Source organism: Rhinatrema bivittatum, chromosome 3 (assembly GCF_901001135.1).
Source record: "Rhinatrema bivittatum chromosome 3, aRhiBiv1.1, whole genome shotgun sequence".
NCBI lineage: Eukaryota > Metazoa > Chordata > Amphibia > Gymnophiona > Rhinatrematidae > Rhinatrema > Rhinatrema bivittatum.
Genome location: NC_042617.1, coordinates 5,977,744 through 5,999,315, shown reverse-complemented (window position 1 = coordinate 5,999,315; position 21,572 = coordinate 5,977,744). Strand labels below are relative to the sequence as shown.

At 49.6% G+C, this 21,572-nt stretch overlaps 1 protein-coding gene across 8 annotated transcripts in view; it reads left to right on the top strand.

Moving 5' to 3' along the window:
• Positions 1–21,572, top strand: part of TJAP1 (tight junction associated protein 1) — a 248,742-nt gene that overhangs the window by 137,806 nt on the left and 89,364 nt on the right. For all 8 annotated transcript variants that reach the window (XM_029592852.1, XM_029592844.1, XM_029592846.1 and 5 more), the window contains exon 5: positions 6,799–6,827. In XM_029592852.1, coding sequence (XP_029448712.1) covers positions 6,799–6,827 — 29 coding nt within the window. The remainder of the gene's footprint in view (positions 1–6,798; positions 6,828–21,572) is intronic.

Here is a 21,572-nt window from a genome sequence, read left to right as displayed (position 1 = left end):
GGGGGAACTCCATGAAGTTAGCATGTAGCTCATTTAAAACAAATCAAAGAAAATGTTTTCCCTCAGTGCATAGTTAAACTCTGGAATTCATTGCCAGAGGATGTGGTTAGTGTAACTGGGTTTAAAAAAGGTTTGGTTAAGTTCCTAGAAGATAAAGCCACAAACTGCTATGATGGTAATCAATAAGCAAAAGTAGCTTGTGATTTATCTAATGTTTGGGTAATTGCCAGGTTCTTGTGGCCTGGATTGGCCACTGTTGGAAACAGGATCCTGGGTTTGATGGACTCTTGGTCTGACCCAGCATGGCATGTTCATATGTTCTTATGAGTGATTAAATTAGTATTAAGTGCCCAACACTTAATATTAACTTTTCCACTTCACTTACTGCTGAGGAGGGATTTGGGGTCTGCCAAGCGCTGTTTTAATACATGGACCTTCCGAATGTACTATTTCAGGGAGAGGACCCCCAGGTCAGACCATGGTAGGGTGGGGGAGCCTTGGTCAGGCCAGCGGCGTGAAGTTTAACGTCTGCCTCTGAGCAGGTGTTAAATATCCCGCAGTCTGTTTAGTGCTCCTCCTTGCTTTTAATTAGATAATTAGGTTTTTGCCATGCATCTGTGCTAAGCCTGCCGTGGGTTTTTTAGTACAGTCTTTTTTGGTGCTGAAGCCCTTTTTACATACCAGGGCTACGTTAACACCAAAAAACCGTGCTAAATTGCTTGCGATTAAAAACCTGCGATAGGTTTAGCGCCCCCTTATCGCATTGGCCTCTTAATAAAGGTAGGTGCAGGGCAGAATATCCCCTTCCTCTCCATTGAGTCAGCCATAAGGGATACATCCCAATCTCTGACGGGAAACTAAAGGGTGTAGGCCATGAAAGGGAGAATGTTATGCTAGCTTCTCTCTCCGGACCAATAACCCTGTCCAGATTCTTAACCTTTTCCCTAAAATGCCTTTCCTGAGCAATAAACAGCACCCAGCAGGTAGCATCAATTAATAGTTAAAGCATAGGGGCACGTGAGGACGTAAGGGAGAGGTTTATCATTAGACAGAAGTAGCATGTGAGGGTGGGATTGTTGTCCATTAGACAGTAGGAGGACAGGACTGGTGAAATCTTACTGTTGTGGATTGACTGGTGCAGTTGTGTCTCAGGGCTCCTCGCTGTTCTGTCTTCAGGCTGCTTTAACTATGCTCGTACTTCTGCAAGTCTAAGTCCATTGCTTTGCTTTGCTGCTGTTGGCGGTGTCTAATGATTAACCCATATTGTTAGGCAGTCACTTTCTTATTGTCCAGTTTGATCTGCTCAGGAAAACATGTTGACCTGTTTTGTTCCATTTTCTTTCGGCAGCGAATGTGTGTGGTATTTACCTGGTGTATGTTTCAGGTTGGAGCTTGGAATACCAAAGCAGTCACACACAGTTTACCCAAGGTGTGAGGGAGATGTGAGGAGATTTCTGCACTATAGAAGCAGGGGAGGAGGTGGGAGGTCATTGTGGCTCGTAGGATGGAGGGATGTGGCAGGACGTCTCTATACATTGCAGAAGAAGGGAGAGATGGAGGGAGATGTGAGGAGATGTCTGCACTATAGAAGCAGGGGAGGAGGTGGGAGGTCATTGTGGCTCGTAGGATGGAGGGATGTGGCAGGAAGTCTCTATACATTGCAGAAGAAGGGAGAGATGGAGGGAGATGTGAGGAGGTCTTTGCATTGCAGAAAAAGGGGGAGATAGAGGCAGATGTGAGGAGGTAATCATAGAAGAGGGGGGATGGAGGGAAGTGTGAGGAGGTAATCACAGAAGTGGGGGAGATGGAGCGAGGTCTCTGTGCACTGTAGAAGGGGGGAGGAGGGAGATGTAAGGAAGTCATCACAGAAGGGGGATGGAGGGAGAGCTTTGTACAGTTCAGTAGCGTGAGGAAGGGAGGGAGGTTTGAGGAGGTAATCACAGAAGGTGGGGAGATGGAGGATGTGGCAGATGTCTCTGTGTACTGCATCAGAGGAGAGAGATGAGGAGGGAGGTCATCACATAAGAGGGGGTAGGAGGAGAGAGGTCTCTTACACTGCTTTCCACACTGGTCTTAAATTGATTTTTCTTGCCTTCTTTTCGGGAATGCTGACTTCTAGAGTAGTAGTCCTTTTTTTTTTTTATTCCCCATCATCTGTAAGAGTAAGAAGAAGGGATAAGGTTGATTCTCCAAGGACAAGCAGGATGGTAGTCTTCGCACAAGGGTGACATCAGATGGAGCCCGATGCAAAAAACTTATGTCAAAGTTTCTAGAAACTTTAACTAGGCACATTGAGCATGCCCAGCATGCCCTATACCATGCGTCCTTGTGGGATCCCTCTTCAATCTCTTCTTTTCCGCAGAGCTGTGAGTCTCATGGTTGATTGAACTCTTAAATTGTGGCTTTTTGGCCTAATGGAAAACTTCTTTTACTCATTTGCACGATTTTTTTCTCTCTGTTTCGTTACCGCTTCCTCCGAAGACTCTGGTCTCCCTTCAGACCCTTCTCCTCCAGAGGAGCAAAAGAAGTCTGCCCCTAAGGACTTAACCTTTGCAGGTTTTGTGAGGAGGCCATCCTGTTCCAGCTGTTGATGGAGGAGGATGCCAGGCACAAAATGCTTGAGATCCTCCAATTTGTGGAGGCTCCTAAGGAGATCGTGGTGATCCCAGTACACGAGATCCTTTAGGAGTTGCTCACAGTGTCTCCTGTCACTAAGAAGGCGGACAGGGTTTACCTCACAAGAAGGCTGTCAAATTCAATAAGCGTCAGCTGCCCCACCAGTCAGTGGTGGTCAAATCCACCCTCAAGAGGGCCAGGCATTCTCAGATCCACTACTCAGCATACCTGGGGAAGGACCACAGAGAGATGGACTCTCTTGGGAGGAATGTGTTCCAAAGCGCCATGCATATTTGCCCGTATTGCTGCCAACCAACTCTACATGAGCCAGTACTTGCGAAACATCTGGAAGCAGGTGCAGGAGGTGGCTGAGCAGCTGCCTCAACAGCAACAAGACAACCTAAAGTTGCTGGTGTGCAAGGGTTTGGAGTGTGGAAAACAAAAGGTCTGTGTGGCCTATGATGATTTTGAGACTGCATCGAGAGTGTCTGCAGCGGGAATCAGCGCCCGCAGAATGGCATGGCTGCAGGCCTCAGCCAACCAAAGGTACAGGAATGACTCACTGATGTGTCGTGTACAGGAGACAATCTCTTTGGAGATAGGGTGAGGGATGCAGTGGCCCAACTTTGGGACCATCATGAGATCCTCCAACAACTCTCTGCCAGCGCTCCAGACCCATTGTCGTCTTCCAGGAGGCTGTCAAGGCAGGGGCCAAGGAAGTCCTTTCGCCTCTGCCTCCTCGATCCCATCCTCAACATGTAAGCGAAGAACTCCCAAGCCCCAGCTGGCTCCTTAGTCAAACCTGGGGACAGGGTTTTGGCTGGGCTGCAGGGAGTATCAGCCAGTCACCTGTACCCAGGGCGATGGACCCTCCAGTCGGGGGCAGAATGCGGTTCTTTGCGAACCAGTGGCCCAGTGTAACCTCAGACCAGTGAGTTCTGTCCATCGTCCATCAGGGGTACCAATTAAAATCTATTGGGTGTCCAACCAAATTGCCCTCTGTGCCCGTATTGGGGGCTGGTAGCACATTTGGAAGTACTACTAACGGAGCTCTCCTCCCTCTTAATGGCCAGAGCGGTCCAGCCCGTTCCACCATGGAAAAGAGGACAGGGATTTTACTCTAGGTACTTCCTGATTCTAAAGAGAACAGGAGGACTTTGTCCCATCCTAGACCTGAGGGCCTTGAACACATTTCTAAAAAAAGAAAAGTTCAAGATGGTTTCCCTGGGCACCTTGATTCCTCTTTTGCAACAAGGGGACTGGCTATGCCCCATCGACCTACAGGACGCAAACACCCATATCGAGGTCTTCTATGGTCACAGGAAGTATCTCCATTTTGTAATGGTGGAACTGCACTTCCAGTAGCAGGTGTTGCATTTCGGGCTCACGTCCACCCCACAGGTGTTCGCAAAATGCCTTGCCATGGTGGCAGCGCACCTCTGCAGGCTGGGAGTGCATGTTTTTCTCTTTCTGAATGATTGGCTGGTCAAGAGCACATCTCAGGCAGGGGCAGCCAGGTCCATGCGCTTGACCATCCGGGTGTTGAAGTCACTAGGGTTCGTTCTCAACTACCCAAAGACCCATCTCAGTCCGTCACCTCACTTGGACTTCATCGGAGCCCTGCTAGACACTGCTCAGGCCAGGGCTTTTCTGCTACGCCAAAAGGCTGGCACAGTAGTGGCCATTGCGGTAGAAGTTCAACAGAGCCAGCAGATATCTGCTTGGCACATGTTGAGGGAGTAAACATGACCGTCCATCTTTACTCCCTTGGCACGATACACATGCATAGAGCCCAATGGACAGTGAAGTCTCAGTGGCGGCAAGCCACACAGAGCTTCCAAGTCATCCTGTCCCTCTGGGACTCCTTGTCCTGGTGGCAGGTACTTTCCAATCGGGAACAGGGAATCTCCTTTCAGAGTCTTACCATTCAAATTGTGTTAATCATGGATGCGTCTACCCTGTGGTAGGAAGCTCATGTGAGTAGGCTCGGCACCCAGGGTTTATGGTCCACTCAGGAATGTTTGTGTCAAATCAATTTCCTGGAGCTCTGGGTGATCAGGTACGCACTATGGGCTTTGAGTTTGGCTGTCCAACAAAGTTGTCTTGATCTAGACCGACAACAAGTAGCAATGTGGTATGTCAGCAAGCAGGGAGGCACAGGATTGTACCTCTTGTGTCAGGAAGCAGTCCAGATCTGGTCGTGGGCCCTGTCTCATGGGATGGTGCTCAGGGCCATGTATCTGGCTGGGATGGAGAAATTGGTAGCGGACAGGCTGAGTCGAGCCTTCAGAACCCCACAAGTGGTCCCTCGACCAGGAGGTAGCAAATCGGATATTTTACCACTGAAGGAGCCAGGACATAGATATGTTCACATCCCCCTGCAAAAGGAAGGCACCTCAGTTCTACTCTTTGCACAGGACAGATTGCAAACCAGCCTCAGATACCCATGTCCGTCATTGGGGCACAGGGCTTCTGTATGCATATCCTTCGATTCCCTCAGTGGCAAAGACTCTCTTGAAGCTTTGCGAAGACAGAGGGACTGTGATTCTCATAGCCCTTCATTGGCTGAGACAGGTTTGGTTTCCACTCCTTCAGGCGTTCTCCATCTGGAGACCGATTAGCCTGGTGACTTCCCCAGATCTCATCACGCAGGATCAGGGCAGGCTGCGGTTAACAGCCTAGATGTTGAGAGGTTAATTCTGCAGCTGCTCGATCTTTTGGAAGATATGTCTTGGGTCCTGGTGGCTTCTAGAAAGCCTTCCACTAGAAAGTCCTATGGACTGAAGTGGAGGAGGTTTTCCGTGTGGTATGAGCAGAAGGCTCTAGATTTGTTCTCCTGCTCCCCACAAAAACTGCTTGATGATTTTCTACGCCTATTGGAGGCCGGCTTAAAGACCGCCTGCGTTAGGGTTCATCTTAGTGCAATTGATGCTTACCACCATGGTGTAGATAGTACGCCCATCTCTGTACAGCTTATAGCTGTACATTTCATGTGGAGCCTGCTTCAGTTGAAGCCTCCCTCTGTGTCTTGGGATCTCAGCATGGTTTTAGCCCAGCTGTTGAAAGCTCCTTTTGAGCCACTGCGCACCTGTAATTTGAAGTATCTGACTTGGAAGGTCATATTCTTGGTGGCGGTCACTTCAGTGCGCAGGGTCAGCGAGTTCCAGGCCTTAGTAACTTATCCACCTTATATAAAATTCTATCATGACAGGGGTGGTCTTGCTTACGCACCCTTAGTTCCTGCCTAAGGTGGTGATGGATTTCCATCTTAACCAGACAATCGTCCTGCCGAAATTCTTTCCCAAGCCTCACGCGCACCAAGGCAAACAAACACTGTACAGTTTGGTCTGCTAGCGAGCCTTAGCCTTCTATCTGGAGGGAACGGAAGCCCATAGACAGTCCACCCAACTTCTTGTTTCTTTTGATGAGAATAGGTTGGGCATTGCCGTTGCAAACAGACACTAACCAATTGGCTAGCAGATTGCATCTCCTTCTGTTATGCCCAGGTGGCACTGCATCTTGAGTCCTGTCAAGGCTCATTCTCTCAGAGCTATGGCAGCGTCGGTGGCCCACTTGGGAGCAGTTCCTGTGGAGGAGATCTGCAAGGCTGCGACATGGAGTTCTCGCCACACATTCGCATCTCACTACTGCCTGGATAGGAATGGCCGACGTGATAGTAGGTTTGTCCAGTGTGTCCTCAGGAAACCTGTTTGAGGTGTAGACACAACTCTCCCAACCTAGGGCCCATTGTTTGGGTTCAGGCTGTCTCCCCCTCTGTTACCAACAGTACTGGTGGTGTTGTGCCCGTTGGCACCTGTTAGGTGTCTGTTGGTTCCTTGTTGTGTTGGGGAGCAGCCTGTAGCTAGGGATTCACCCGTGTGTGAAGACTAACATCATCCTGCTGTCCTTGGAGAACACCTGTTACATGTAAGCAGTTCTGCTATACATAGAGCATATCCGTTATGCTGTGGCACCTGACAGTCAGCATAGGGCTTTGTGACAGTCACAGTTAGGGTCCTTTCTTTCAGGTATCGTTGCTGAGGTCACTGGAGAGTTCTGCTTCTGCTTCTGGCCTTCCTTTCTTTCACTGTCACAGCTGCTTCTGTGTGGGGGCTTCCACCTTCCTCTCTCATTCAGCGACGTAAGACGTAGTAATGACAACTGTCTTCCTTCTCTTCACAGGAGGCCTGGATGGACTCGGAGCAAGTGCAGTAAGTGGCTTTGGTTTCTGATTCTGTTTCCTCTGCTTCTGGTCTCTGGTATGACATCTCAGTACCCATCAGCCTGCCTTTCATAACACCTTCAGCAAACTGCCAGGAGACATGCTCCATTTCCCATGCAGCTTTCTGACACAAGATGTGTTAGCCAGAGAGAGTGTGTCTCTGGCAGTGACTGTGTTCTAGCTGGCTTACTAACTCTAGGTGTTTTGTGTGCATACGTTGCATGGCTCTCATGGCTTTGTGGGCGACATCACATATACCACGTGCCCTGCCCTATGATAGTGGTAGTGCCTGTGTCAGAAGCTCCATATCTCTGGTACTGCATGCACCACATACTCTCTGGGGCTCTGGCAATAATAGCATGCACACTGTCTCTTACATGTTGTATGCTCGCTATGATTCTGTCGTCAGAACACAGTGGAAGATGGCAGAAAAATAGCATCAGGAACACATCCAGTTTGTCCAGTTAATTCTGTCCACACTGCCAAGGATGTATCCCAGCTGCCAGCCGTAAGGTGTGACTTCTGTAGGATATTGCTCCTGATCCAAGATAACTATTTTGCATCTCCCTCCAGTGTACTCCACTCTCCTGGATTAATGAGCATGCAAGATCTCCTACTTAAAGATGTGCTGCATACTCACTCCTAAGTTAGTTTTTCTGTATTCTCTGAGGGAGCCTGGAATGGCAATTTTATCTCCAATTTTCTAGGACTTTGAGCATGCTGCATTGGGCACCTGTAGATTGCCATGCAGCCTCGTAATCCACACAGGGGCCCATTTAATCTCATCTTTTCCACAGACCTTTACTTTTTTGCTGTCCTTGCATCCTTTAGTATTCTTTCCTCTTATAATCCTTAGGTATGCTTTTCAGTCAGTTTTTGTATGTTTCCATTCATTTTTGCATTCTTCTGGTGCACTGGCATTGACTGCTTATTGCTCGTAGATTTTGCTGCTTTGCTTTTCTGTCCAGTTCCCCAAATGACTGCCAGTGGCTTTCAAAGATGTCCCTTGTGCAACAAGGTCATGTCTATCATGGAGCCTCATAATAAATGACTGGGAGCAATGCATGATGTCCAGGGTTTTCGACTTTGTATGACCATGACCCTTAGGAGTCGTAGGTCCTGGCTTGACCTCATGGAAAAGCATTTTGAGAACCGTAAGTCTAACTCATCAGTATTGACATCGATGGACCCAGGAGTTACATCAGACACTGGCAGTACATCAGCATCAGGAGGGCATTGAAACCACTCAACATTGAGCACCAGGAAGGACTAGGGAGAGAACAGTAATTGCCAGGTTCTTGTGGCCTGGATTGGCCTCTGTTGGAAACAGGATGCTGGGCTTGATGGACCCTTGGTCTGACCCAACATGGCAATTTCTTATGTTCTTAACAGTCATTTGTCTCCTCCCACCCAAAGAAGGCAAAAGGGTTCAACCTCTTTGGTTTCAGCATCAAGGAGTTCTGATGCCAAGCATCAAGCAAAGGCCAAGAAGCCTTGGCATCGATCTCTAATATACGATGCTAGGAGTGGGGACATATTGGCCATGGTCATGAAGCCCTCAGAACATTTCTGCGGTGAGTAGAGCTCATCCTCTGTGTATTCTCGAGAATCACAACAGTCTCCAAGAATCCAGATGTCTGCCACGAATTCACCTCTGTTTCCTGTACGTACACGGATCAGTCCAGACACCTGGGTTGTGACTCCGCACCAGCAGATGGAGACAGAGCAAGACCTGTCGGGCTCCCCTACATATAGTAAGGCGCCACCCACAGCCCCTCAGTCTTACTCTGTCTCCAGCAGATGGGGCAGGTTCACCCACAGCCTCTGGGGTCCCTGGGTAGCTGTGTTAGTTAGTCAGGGATATTGGTTTTGGTGATGGTTTAAAAAAAAACCAAAACAAAGAAGACAAGAAGAAGAGAAGAAAAAAAAAGAAAGACTTCCCTCGTCCTGGGAGCCTCCCAGGGGGGTTGGAAGGTTCTGAGGGGACCATCCCCCCCTGGTTGAGGCCGCTGCTAAGGGTCGAGGACCCGGCCTTTCTCTGGTAGCAGCGTCGGGGGTGACACCGGGGAGCCCGGTTCACTCACCCCCGCTGGAGCAGAAGGATCAGGACCAGGGACAGCAGCGGCAAGTAGAAAAAAAAAAAAAGTATTGTGTGTTTTTCTTCTTAGCCTCGCCGGCTCTCCGTGCTTGTCGTCGTCCTTTTCGCCGTTCGGGGCCTTTAAAATTTAAACTTTAATTTTAATTATTCTGCTTTTGGCGCGTCGGCAGGGCGGCGGATGCCGAGGGGATCTTCTTGCCGAGCGCGCGCGCGATGACATCTGTTCTAATTGTGTTTCGGGCGGCGAGGGGCCATCCAAGGTCGGTCGGGGGGGGGGTGCCGGTCTCGGCCGGTGCGATCGCTGCCGGGCAGAACGAGGAAGGCAGTGCTGAGCCGTTACCGCTCAGCGCGGGAGCGGTGGCCATTTTGGATGCAGTTAGGGAGGCCACGTGGTAGGCCGCTGGTGATGGCGGCATGCCTCCCGCGCTTTCCCCACAGCAGTGGCCCCCCGGGGGGGGACGCCCCGGGGGGGGCTGTTTCGCCGGCGGACCATAGTCTAGAGGAGGCATCTTCGGAGGCCTCCTTTTCCTCGGATTTCGTGCTTCTTCTACGTAAGGTGTTGAAGTATAAAAAATCCAGAAGGAAGGCAGGGAGGGCGTTGGCTACGGGGGGTTCGGATGGTCGGTCGGAACCCCGGAAGAGGAAAGCTAGAGATAGGTCCCGGAGACCCTCGGACCCACCTAGGGAGAAGCGCCCTTTGCGGGGTATCCCGCAGGACACTGACACCGATTCCACATCATCTGAGGAGGCGGATCTGTCCGTAGGGCCCCTGGGGGGGGCCGGAGGAAGAGGAGCCTGTCCACCCTGGTACCGGCAAGGGAACGCCGACGATGGATGGTGATGACCCAAAGGTGGTACGCTTGTTCCGGAAGGAAGAACTAGCGCCGCTTATTCCGGCCATCCTTCGGGAGCTTGGTGTGGATGCTCCACCGGTGGAGTCCCGGCCGGGGGCCAAAATGGACCCGGTGTTGTTGGGCCTTACGGGTCCGACAATGGCTTTCCCGTTCCACTTCTCGGCGTCGGACATTCTATTCCGGGAATGGGATACCCCGGAGTTGGGCCTGAAAGTGAGTAAGGCTATGGATAAGCTGTATCCACTGCCGGAGGACGCGCTGGAACTCCTTCACCTTCCCAGAGTGGACGCAGCGGTGTCGGCAGTCACGAAGAGGTCCACGATCCCAGACACAGGGGCCACGGCACTCAAGGATATTCAGGATAGGAAACTGGAGCTACAACTTAAGAAGGTTTTTGAGGTTTTGGCTCTGGGGGTCCGCGCGGCTATTTGTAGTAACTTTGCCCTGCGGGCAGGTTTGCGCTGGGCTCAGGTGCTCCAGGCCAATGCAGGTCTCTCGGAAGAGGAATCTGCGCAGGCGGACCACCTGGAGGCGGTGATCGCTTACAGCGCGGATGCTCTGTATGACCTGCTGCGGACGTCGGCCAGAGCCATGGTTTCAGCGGTTTCCGCGCGCCGTCTCCTCTGGCTCCGCAATTGGGCGGCGGATGGGTCCTCTAAGGCTCACCTTGGCTTGCTTCCATTTAAAGGGAAGTTGTTGTTCGGTAAACAGCTGGATGACTTGATGCAGTCGCTCGGAGAAAACAAGGCTTTCAAGCTGCCGGAGGACAGGCCCAGGGCTCGGACTTCTTTCACCAATAAGTCCCATTTTCGGGGGAGTAGAAGGTCGCGGCCGCAGTGATCGTCAGGTTCCTCTTACCGTTCAGGCTCCTCCAGGTCGTCCTCGTGGCCTCAGTCCTTTCAGGGGAAAAAGTTTGGGAGGCAAGGTGGACCCTCGTCGGGAACGGGGTCTAAGGCTTCCCAATGAAACACGGATGGTCCATTCCTCGCGGCAGGTCCCGTCGGTCGTGCCAAACGTAGGAGCCAGGTTGGCGCTTTTTTCCGAGGAATGGACCAAAATAACATCGGACCAATGGGTCCTCAGCATGATAAGCCAAGGTTACGCTTTAGATTTTGCACGGATTCCGGCAGACAAGTTTCTCGTGTCACCTTGCAAGGGTCAAGTCAAGCGTGTAGCGGTCAGGGACACGCTTCGACGGCTGGAAGACCTGGGCGCGATAACGCCCGTGCCCCCGGGGCAACAACGAAAGGGCCGGTACTCCATTTACTTCATCGTGCCAAAGAAGGGAGGGCACGTTCAGACCCATTTTGGACTTGAAAGGGGTCAACAGGTGTCTTCGCATTCCATGCTTCAAAATGGAGACGATTCGGTCGGTGGTAGCCTCGGTTCGACCAGGCGAATTCCTGGCGTCGTTGGACCTCACGGAAGCGTACCTTCACATCGGCATTCAGCCGTACTATCAGAGGTTCCTCAGGTTTTGCATTCTGGGCAGACACTATCAGTTCAGAGCTCTCCCCTTCGGTCTAGCCACCGCTCCGCGCACTTTTACCAAGGTGATGGTAGTGGTGGCAGCCCAGCTCCGGAGGGAGGGGTTCCTGGTACATCCCTACTTGGACGATTGGCTCATTCAGGCCAAGTCCAAAATACAATGCCGACAGGCTGTCGACAGAGTCCTACAGCTCTTGCGCTCCCTCGGATGGGTGGTCATTCTCGCCAAGAGTCTGTTGGACCCCACCCAGTCCTTGAAGTATCTGGGAGCGCTGTTCGACACGGAGCAGGGCAAGGTGTCTCTTTCCAAGGAGCGTGTGTGCAAGCTTCAGAGTCAAGTGAGACGTTTATTGTCCCTACGGAGTCCTCAGGTGTGCGATTATCTGATGGTGTTAGGCTCTATTTATTTATTTTATTTTATGTAGGAGTTTTTTATATACCGAGGTATAGCAAAAAAATGCCTTCACTCTATGGCATCAACGCTCGCTTTGGTTCTCTGGGCTTTCGTTCATCTACGTCCTTTGCAATCAGCATTGCTCTCCCGATGGCGGCCGGCGTCGGAAGAATTTCACCTCCCGCTCCCACTCACGGACCAGGCGAGGTCCAGTCTTCAGTGGTGGCTCAATTCCGACCATCTGACGTGCGGAGTATCCCTGCTCATGCCCAATTGGACAGTAGTCACGAAAGACGCCAGTCTCTCTGGCTGGGGAGCGGTCTGTCTGGGGTGCTCGGTGCAGGGACAGTGGTCCAGGGCTCAGTCACAGTGGTCCATCAATCGCTTGGAAACCAGGGCGGTAACACTAGCGCTGAAATCCTTCCTCCCGCTGATTCGGGGGAAAGCGGTCAGAGTGTTGTCGGACAATGCAACTACCGTGGCGTACATCAATCGCCAAGGCGGTACGAGGAGCCAGCTAGTAGCGGAGGAGGCGCAGCGCTTAATGCGCTGGGCGGAACGGAATCTCAGCAACATCGCGGCGTCCCACATCGCCGGAGTCGACAATGTCCAAGCGGACTTCCTCAGTCGCCATCAGCTGGACCCAGGAGAATGGGAACTGGCGGAGGTCGCTTATCAACTCATCTGCAAAAGGTGGGGACCGCCACACATGGACCTGATGGCCACCGCTCAGAACGCCAAGGCTCCACGGTTCTACAGCCGACGGAGAGAGCGAGGGGCCGAAGGCGTCGATGCGCTGGTGCTTCCCTGGCCCACAGACGTGTTACTGTATGTGTTCCCTCCTTGGCCCCTGATAGGCAAGGTCCTTCAGCGGATAGAGCTGCATTCGTCGGATGTGATTCTGGTGGCCACGGCGGCCTTGGTTCGCGGATCTACTCCAGTTGGCAGTGGAACCTCCCCTTCGTTTTCACGGGTCCGCGGCTCTCCTATGTCAAGGACCCGTCTGTTTGGAGGACACGGATCACTTCTGTCTCGCAGCATGGCTTTTGAGAGGAAATGCTTGAAGAATAAAGGGGTATTCGGATGCGGTGGTAGCCACCTTGTTGAGTTCTAGGAAACGATCTACGTCCTTAGCCTACGTTCGGGTTTGGGCGGTGTTTGAGGACTGGTGTAGAATTCGTGGGGTGAATCCCGTGTTACCGTCCGTGTCCGATGTCCGCGCTTTTCTTCAGGCGGGGCTTTCGAAAGGTCTCTCTTGTAGTACCCTTAGGGTCCAGGTAGCGGCACTTGGTTGTCTCAGGGGAAAGGTGCAAGGGGTGTCTCTGGCACTTCACCCGGATGTAGCGCGTTTTCTTCGGGGGGCTAAGCATTTACGTCCTCCATTACGTCATCCTTGTCCGTCCTGGAATCTCAATTGGGTACTTTCCGCTTTGTGCGCGTCGCCTTTTGAGCCGATAAAGCGGACAACGCTAAAGGATCTTACTCTAAAGACGGTCTTTCTCGTCGCGATCGCGTCGGCAAGACAAGTTTTGGAGTTGCAGGCTCTGTCTTGTAGGGAGCCGTTCTTACGGATCTCGGATTCAGGTGTATCTTTAAGGACGGTTCCTTCCTTTCTGCCGAAGGTGGTGTCGGCGTTTCATCTGAACCAGTCGATTGAGCTTCCTGCTCTTCCGGAAGGGGAGCGATCGGAAACTGGGGCAAAAGATTTGCGGAAACTCGATGTCCGCAGGGTTCTCCTCCGTTACCTGGAGGTAACGAACCCTTTCCGTGTCTCAGACCACCTCTTTGTTTTGTGTTCCGGCCCAAAGAGGGGTGGGGCAGCTTCTTGGGCCACGATTGCGCGTTGGCTCAAGGAGGCCATTGCTTCGGCATATATTCTGCGGGGCAAGTCTGTTCCTGGGGGCCTTCGGGCTCACTCGACATGGTCACACGCCGCTTCGTGGGCGGAATCCTCTCAGGTGTCACCTCAGGAAATTTGCAGGGCGGCGACTTGGAAGTCGTTGCACACTTTTACTAGGCATTATCAGCAGGATGTACAGGCCTCAGAATTTGGGGGTTTCGGAGAGAGAGTACTCCGAGCGGGACTCTCTGGCTCCCAACCTCGGTAATTTGGCTCTGGTACATCCCAGGTGTCTGGACTGATCCGGGTATGTACAGGGAAAGGAAAATTAGTTTCTTACCTGATAATTTTCGTTCCTGTAGTACCACGGATCAGTCCAGGAGCCCGCCCGAGTAGTCTGTGTTGTCTGTGCTGTTTATTCTGAAGTAACGGAGAGTCCGCTCGGTTGGATTCAATTGTTGAAATTGGTTGTATTATGTTTTCCTCTGGTTCTGGGAGTTCTGTTCCAGCTGGGGGTTTTTTGAATCGGCCCTGGTTTGGGGTGGTCTAGCTAGATAGTCTGGTTGTTCAATTTTGCTTTGACATTACGTTAGACTGAGGGGCTGTGGGTGGCGCCTTACTATATGTAGGGGAGCCCGACAGGTCTTGCTCTGTCTCCATCTGCTGGTGCAGTCACAACCCAGGTGTCTGGACTGATCCGTGGTACTACAGGAACGAAAATTATCAGGTAAGAAACTAATTTTCCTATATCCTGAGAAGATATGGTTACCCTCCTGCCTCATAATAGATGCTGTGACAAACCAAAAAAAATCAATATGCCACTGCTACAGCGATAATAAATATAATACCAAAAATCAAGAGCGCTAGCTCAAACGCTGGAGTATTGAAAATTATCTTTTTTTAATAAGAAACAATTTAAGTTTTTTTTTGAAAAATTATTTATGAAAAAAATTTGATGACACCTACTCTGTATGGATAATATTTAAATTTACTTTTAGTTTAAATATGGTGTATTTATAATATGAAGGAATTGGAGGAAAGTTTCATATAAATTCGTAGGTGTCTCCGCACCACGAGTGTGTGGTGTTATAATCATTAACTATCCCCTGCCTCCTGTGTGAGCACAACACACAAACCACTCTTCCGGCGACGGAGCCAGAGCAACTCCGTCCAGAGCCAAGACAGCTAGAGTACTTCTTTCAACGGAGTTTATCCAGATTCCGCAAAAGTTGGTTGCATCACAACGCTTTACACCCCTGAAGAAAGACAATCATTCTGAAACACGGATCGGCTGTGAGGGACCATCGTTCAAATTTGGACAATACAACCAACCAACATCTCAAAGGGAAGTCTGAACTCTACTCTTTTAAAGTTTATAATTAATCATATAGAGCACAGAACTCTTGGCATAAAATACCGTCAAGGTATATAACTTAATTTATTTGTTGCTCATTATACGGAAGAGGCTCACAGAGGTGAAGTAATCTTTAGTAGAAAAAAATGTTTTTTAAAAAAACTCACACAGGAGGCGGGGGATAGTTAATGATTATAACACCACACACTCGTGGTGCGGAGACACCTACGAATTTATATGAAACTTTCCTCCAATTCCTTCATATTATAAATACACCATATTTAAACTAAAAGTAAATTTAAATATTATCCATACAGAGTAGGTGTCATCAAATTTTTTTCATAAATAATTTTTCAAAAAAAACTTAAATTGTTTCTTATTAAAAAAAAGATAATTTTCAATACTCCAGCGTTTGAGCTAGCGCTCTTGATTTTTGGTATCATAATAGATGCTGGCATTAGCATAGAAGCATTGAAATGACAGCAGAAAAGGACCAAATGAGTCGCCCAGCAAACTTATGCCAGTATCTGCTGCACTGTGCAGGATACCCCCGTGCTTATCAGTTTCCCAGACCATAAAAGTCAGGTCCTTTGGATGCTGTTTGAATCCAGGTTCCCTTAACTGTTGCTATGGAAACAGAGAGCAATGTTGGAGTTGCATCCAAAGTATCAGGCTTAGTGATTAAGGGTAGTAAGTGCTGCATCAGCAAGTTACCCCCATGTTTTTGTTCCCTCAAACCATAAAAGTCGAGGCCCTCGTAGGTTGCTGTCTGAATCCAATTCCCCTTTACTCACTGCCGTTGAAGCAGAGAGCAATGATGGAGTTGCATTAACAGTATCAAGGCTTAATTGTTAAGGGTAATAACCACCACACCAGCAAGTTACCCCCATGCACTCGTTTCTTCATTTCCATCCTTTAGCCTTTAGGGATCCACAGTGTTTATCCCATGCCCCTTTGAATCCCTTCACTGTTTTCATCTTCACCGACTCTTCTGGAAGGGCATTCCAGGCCTCCACCACCCTCTCCGTGAAGAAATATTTCCTGACATTGGTGCTGTGTCATCCTCCCTGGAGTTTCATTTCATGACCCCCAGTTCTATTAATTTCTTTCCAACGGAGAAGGTTTGATGATTGTGCATCATTAAAATCTTTCAGGTCTGAATCATATCTCCCCATGCTCCTCCTCTCTTCCAGATTATACATATTCAGATCCTTCAGCCTTTCCTCATAAGTCTTCCAATGCTGATCCCTCACCATTTTGGTCGCCTCTAGCCTGTCTTTATCCTTTTTGAGATACAGTCACCAGTACTGAATGCAGTACTCCCGGTGAGGCCTCACCAAGCACCTGTACAAGGGCATTATCACCTCTGTTTTCTTACTGATTATTCCTCTCTCTATGCAGCCCAGCATTTTTCTGGCTTTAGCTATTACCGTGTCACATTGCTTCACCACCTTCAGATCAGCAGACACTTATCACATTAAGGTCCCTCTCCCAGTCTGTGTGCATTAGTCTTTCACCACCCATCACATTAAAGCTCTTTTGGATTTCCGCACCCAGATGCAGGACTCTTCACTCCTTGCAATTGAATTCTAGCTGCCAAATCTTCAACCACTCTTCAGGCTTCCTTAAATAACATCTCATTCTCTCTCCACCTTCCGGCATGTCCATTCCATTGCAGATCTTAGTATCATCCGCAAACAGACAAACTTTACCTTCTCTCCCTTCCGCAATGTTGCTCACAAAAATATTGAACAGAACTGGTCCCAACACCAATTCTTGTGGCGCTCCGCATAAGACTGTTCTTCAGAGCAGGTTCCATTTACCACTATACATTGTCTCCTGTCAGACAACCAGTTTGCAATCTACACCTCTACCTTGGCACCCACTCCCAAGCTTCTCATTTTGTTCAGAAGTCTCCTATGTGGGACTGTATCAAACGCTTTAATAAAATCCAAATAAATCACATTGAGCGCGCTTGGAAGAATAGCAGGCCTTGGACCAAGGCAATGCGGAGCGTCAGTGCACCAGCATCAGGTGCATTGGTATCAATGCAGATCGATATTCAGCCGATACTGGAGTCCCTGCCCGATCGCGGTTGGGTGCCTAAGGAGAATCAGCATCGCTATCTGCAGCACTGATGGTGATTTCCAGCTCTTCGAAGGGGAGAGGAAAACTGCCTCAAGATGCAGGCGTTCACTGGGGTCTAGGCCACAAGAGACACGTGCCCCCCACTCTGAGACCTTGTTGCTAGCCAGCTGTGGTTTAGATTCTCTCCCCCCCCCCTTTTGGACTCTGAATACTTCTAGGGGTACAGCTATGGATCTGCAGATTTCTCAGCTCAGAAGGAATTGACTGGTGACCTCTCCAACCTTTGTCCTCGCTGAGCCCTCTCCTCTGCCGTCTGAGGACTTCTCCTTTCCTGGATTTTGTTGAAGGCCTGATAGCAGCAGGTCATCCTCCAGCACAGACAATGATGAGTTAACATGGTGTGGGGGGGAGTGGAGGTTGTTATCTGACTCTAGATCTGGGACTTTATTCACCACTTTATTACTATGAGCATGGTAAAGGATTTCAAAAGGGTGTGGGATAAACACTGGATCCCTAAAGGCAGAGGATAAAAATGAGGAAAAGAGTGCATGGGAGTAACTTGCTGGTGCGGCTGTTCCTATCCTTAACCAATAAGCCTGATACTTTTGATGCAACTCCAACATTGCTCTCTGCTTCAACAGTAGGGAGGAAAGAAGAAAAGGGGAATTGGATTCAGACAGCAACCAACAAGGACATTGAATTTTATGGTCTGAGAAAACTAATAAGCATGGGGGTAACTTGCCGATGCGACTGTTACTACCCTTAACCGATAAGCCTGATATTTGTGGTGTAACCTGCTTCAGCGGCAAGAGATAAGAGAGAACCGGGATTTGGACTCAAGTAACCAACAAGGGCCCTGATTTTAACGGTTTGGGAAACTAAGTATGGGGGTAACTTGTATGCCAAGGCTGATGCTACCCCCTGATGATACCATTACAGGGGAGACCTGTATGGCATGGCTGATGCTACCATTACAGGGGAGACCTGTATGGCATGGCTGATGCTACCATTATAGGGGAGACCTGTATGGCATGGCTGATGCTACCATTATAGGGGAGACCTGTATGGCATGGCTGATGATACCATTACAGGGGAGACCTGTATGGCATGGCTGATGCTACCATTATAGGGGAGACCTGTATGGCATGGCTGATGATACCATTACAGGGGAGACCTGTATGGCATGGCTGATGATACCATTACAGGGGAGACCTGTATGGCATGGCTGATGCTACCATTACAGGGGAGACCTGTATGGCATGGCTGATGCTACCATTACAGGGGAGACCTGTATGGCATGGCTGATGATACCATTACAGGGGAGACCTGTATGGCATGGCTGATGCTACCATTACAGGGGAGACCTGTATGGCATGGCTGATGCTACCATTATAGGGGAGACCTGTATGGCATGGCTGATGCTACCATTACAGGGGAGACCTGTATGGCATGGCTGATGATACCATTACAGGGGAGACCTGTATGGCATGGCTGATGCTACCATTACAGGGGAGACCTGTATGGCATGGCTGATGCTACCATTACAGGGGAGACCTGTATGGCATGGCTGATGCTACCATTACAGGGGAGACCTGTATGGCATGGCTGATGCTACCATTATAGGGGAGACCTGTATGGCATGGCTGATGCTACCATTATAGGGGAGACCTGTATGGCATGGCTGATGCTACCATTATAGGGGAGACCTGTATGGCATGGCTGATGTTACCATTACAGGGGAGACCTGTATGGCATGGCTGATGTTACCATTACAGGGGAGACCTGTATGGCATGGCTGATGCTACCATTACAGGGGAGACCTGTATGGCATGGCTGATGCTACCATTACAGGGGAGACCTGTATGGCACATGGCTGATGCTACCATTACAGGGGAGACCTGTATGGCATGGCTGATGTTACCATTACAGGGGAGACCTGTATGGCATGGCTGATGTTACCATTACAGGGGAGACCTGTATGGCATGGCTGATGCTACCATTATAGGGGAGACCTGTAATAGGCTGGCTGATTATACCATTATAGGGAGACCTGTATGGCATGGCTGATGCTACCATTACAGGGGAGACCTGTATGGCATGGCTGATGCTACCATTATAGGGGAGACCTGTATGGCATGGCTGATGCTACCATTACAGGGGAGACCTGTATGGCATGGCTGATGCTACCATTACAGGGGAGACCTGTATGGCATGGCTGATGCTACCATTACAGGGGAGACCTGTATGGCATGGCTGATGATACCATTACAGGGGAGACCTGTATGGCATGGCTGATGTTACCATTACAGGGGAGACCTGTATGGCATGGCTGATGCTACCATTACAGGGGAGACCTGTATGGCATGGCTGATGATACCATTATAGGGGAGACCTGTATGGCATGGCTGATGATACCATTACAGGGGAGACCTGTATGGCATGGCTGATGATACCATTATAGGGGAGACCTGTATGGCATGGCTGATGATACCATTACAGGGGAGACCTGTATGGCATGGCTGATGATACCATTATAGGGGAGACCTGTATGGCATGGCTGATGATACCATTATAGGGGAGACCTGTATGGCATGGCTGATGATACCATTATAGGGGAGACCTGTATGGCATGGCTGATGATACCATTACAGGGGAGACCTGTATGGCATGGCTGATGCTACCATTACAGGGGAGACCTGTATGGCATGGCTGATGCTACCATTACAGGGGAGACCTGTATGGCATGGCTGATGCTACCATTACAGGGGAGACCTGTATGGCATGGCTGATGCTACCATTACAGGGGAGACCTGTATGGCATGGCTGATGCTACCATTATAGGGGAGACCTGTATGGCATGGCTGATGATACCATTACAGGGGAGACCTGTATGGCATGGCTGATGATACCATTACAGGGGAGACCTGTATGGCATGGCTGATGCTACCATTACAGGGGAGACCTGTATGGCATGGCTGATGCTACCATTACAGGGGAGACCTGTATGGCATGGCTGATGATACCATTACAGGGGAGACGTGTATGGCATGGCTGATGCTACCATTACAGGGGAGACCTGTATGGCATGGCTGATGTTACCATTATAGGGGAGACCTGTATGGCATGGCTGATGCTACCATTACAGGGGAGACCTGTATGGCATGGCTGATGATACCATTACAGGGGAGACCTGTATGGCATGGCTGATGCTACCATTACAGGGGAGACCTGTATGGCATGGCTGATGATACCATAAGCTTGCTGGGCAGACTGGCAGAATGATGGCAGATTTGGTCCTTTTCTGCCATCATTTCTATGTTTAAGTATAAATAGCTTTCCAAATATTGCCCTTTTTTCCCATATTTCCCATTTCTATATGAGTATTTAATGTTTTACTTACCTTAATGTGTTTACTCCCTCTCTGATGATTCTAGTTTAAAGCGCCTTCCCTTCTACTCTTTCTTTCTAAAACATAGTAGAAACAATGCCTATGAAACGAAAAAAGCAATGCAAAAAATCCCTTTTTCAAAAAAGAAAAGAACAAAAATCTATTAATAAAAAATATTCCCCTTCAAAGTAAGGTTTCCGCTGTTGAATTCAGCCAGAAAATGTATCTATTGTAGTTCACCTCCTCCAGGAAAGGCAGATTTTGTCTTAGCTGTGGTGAGACCCATATACAGGTCCAGTTACCACAGTGAGCTCCTTTCAACTCCCAGGCTTTTTCTCACCCCTTGATCCTTTGTCCTATTCCACACAAAAACTGCTTGAGTACCTTCTACATCGTTCAGCGTCAGGTCTCACCTTGGTGCAGCTGGTGCCTCTCATCACCATGCAGAAGGCTCTGTACAGCCTTTAGTTGTCCCGATTCATGTATGGCTTGCTTCGTTTGAAGCCTCCCATCAAATGTCCCAGTGTGGTGCTGATGAAAGCTTTCTTCCAGGGTCTGCACACTTAGAAGCTGAAATACCTGACCTGCAAGGTTGTACTTTTGATAGTGGTGACTTTGGCATGCAGTCAGTGAGCTCTAAGTCTAATGACTTATCCTCTTTTACGTCAAGTTGTTTCACGATAAGATGTGTGCGCAGAACCAACCTAGGTTTGTGCCCAAAGTGTAGTATTGGACTTCCAACATTCTTTCTCAGGCCATATGTCCACAAAGGTGAACTGGTACTGCACAGCTTGGACTGCAAAAGAGCCTTGGCCTTCTGCCTGCAGCGGACGGAAGTCCATCCAGCTTTTTGTTTCTTTTGACACCAACAAACCTGGGATTGCCTTTGTCATACCCAGTCTGTTAAATTGGCTAGCAGATTGCGTCTCCTGCTATGTTCTGGTGGGCTTTATCAAGGCTTATAGTGTCAAACCCATGACAGCATCAGTGACCCACCTAAGCTCGGTGTCCAGGGAGAGGAAATCTGCAATGTGGACTTCTCTCCACACATTCACATCTCGTTGTTTGGAGTAAGTCCAGCCACTCTGTTCTGAGGAATCATTTTGAGGTGTAGAACCCAACTCCATCCCTCCAGGGGCCTGTTTTTGTTCTAGGCTGCCCCAATAAAGACAATTATACAGAAAAAAGGCTTATTGCCACCAGAACCAGTTTTTGTTGCCCATTGGCACT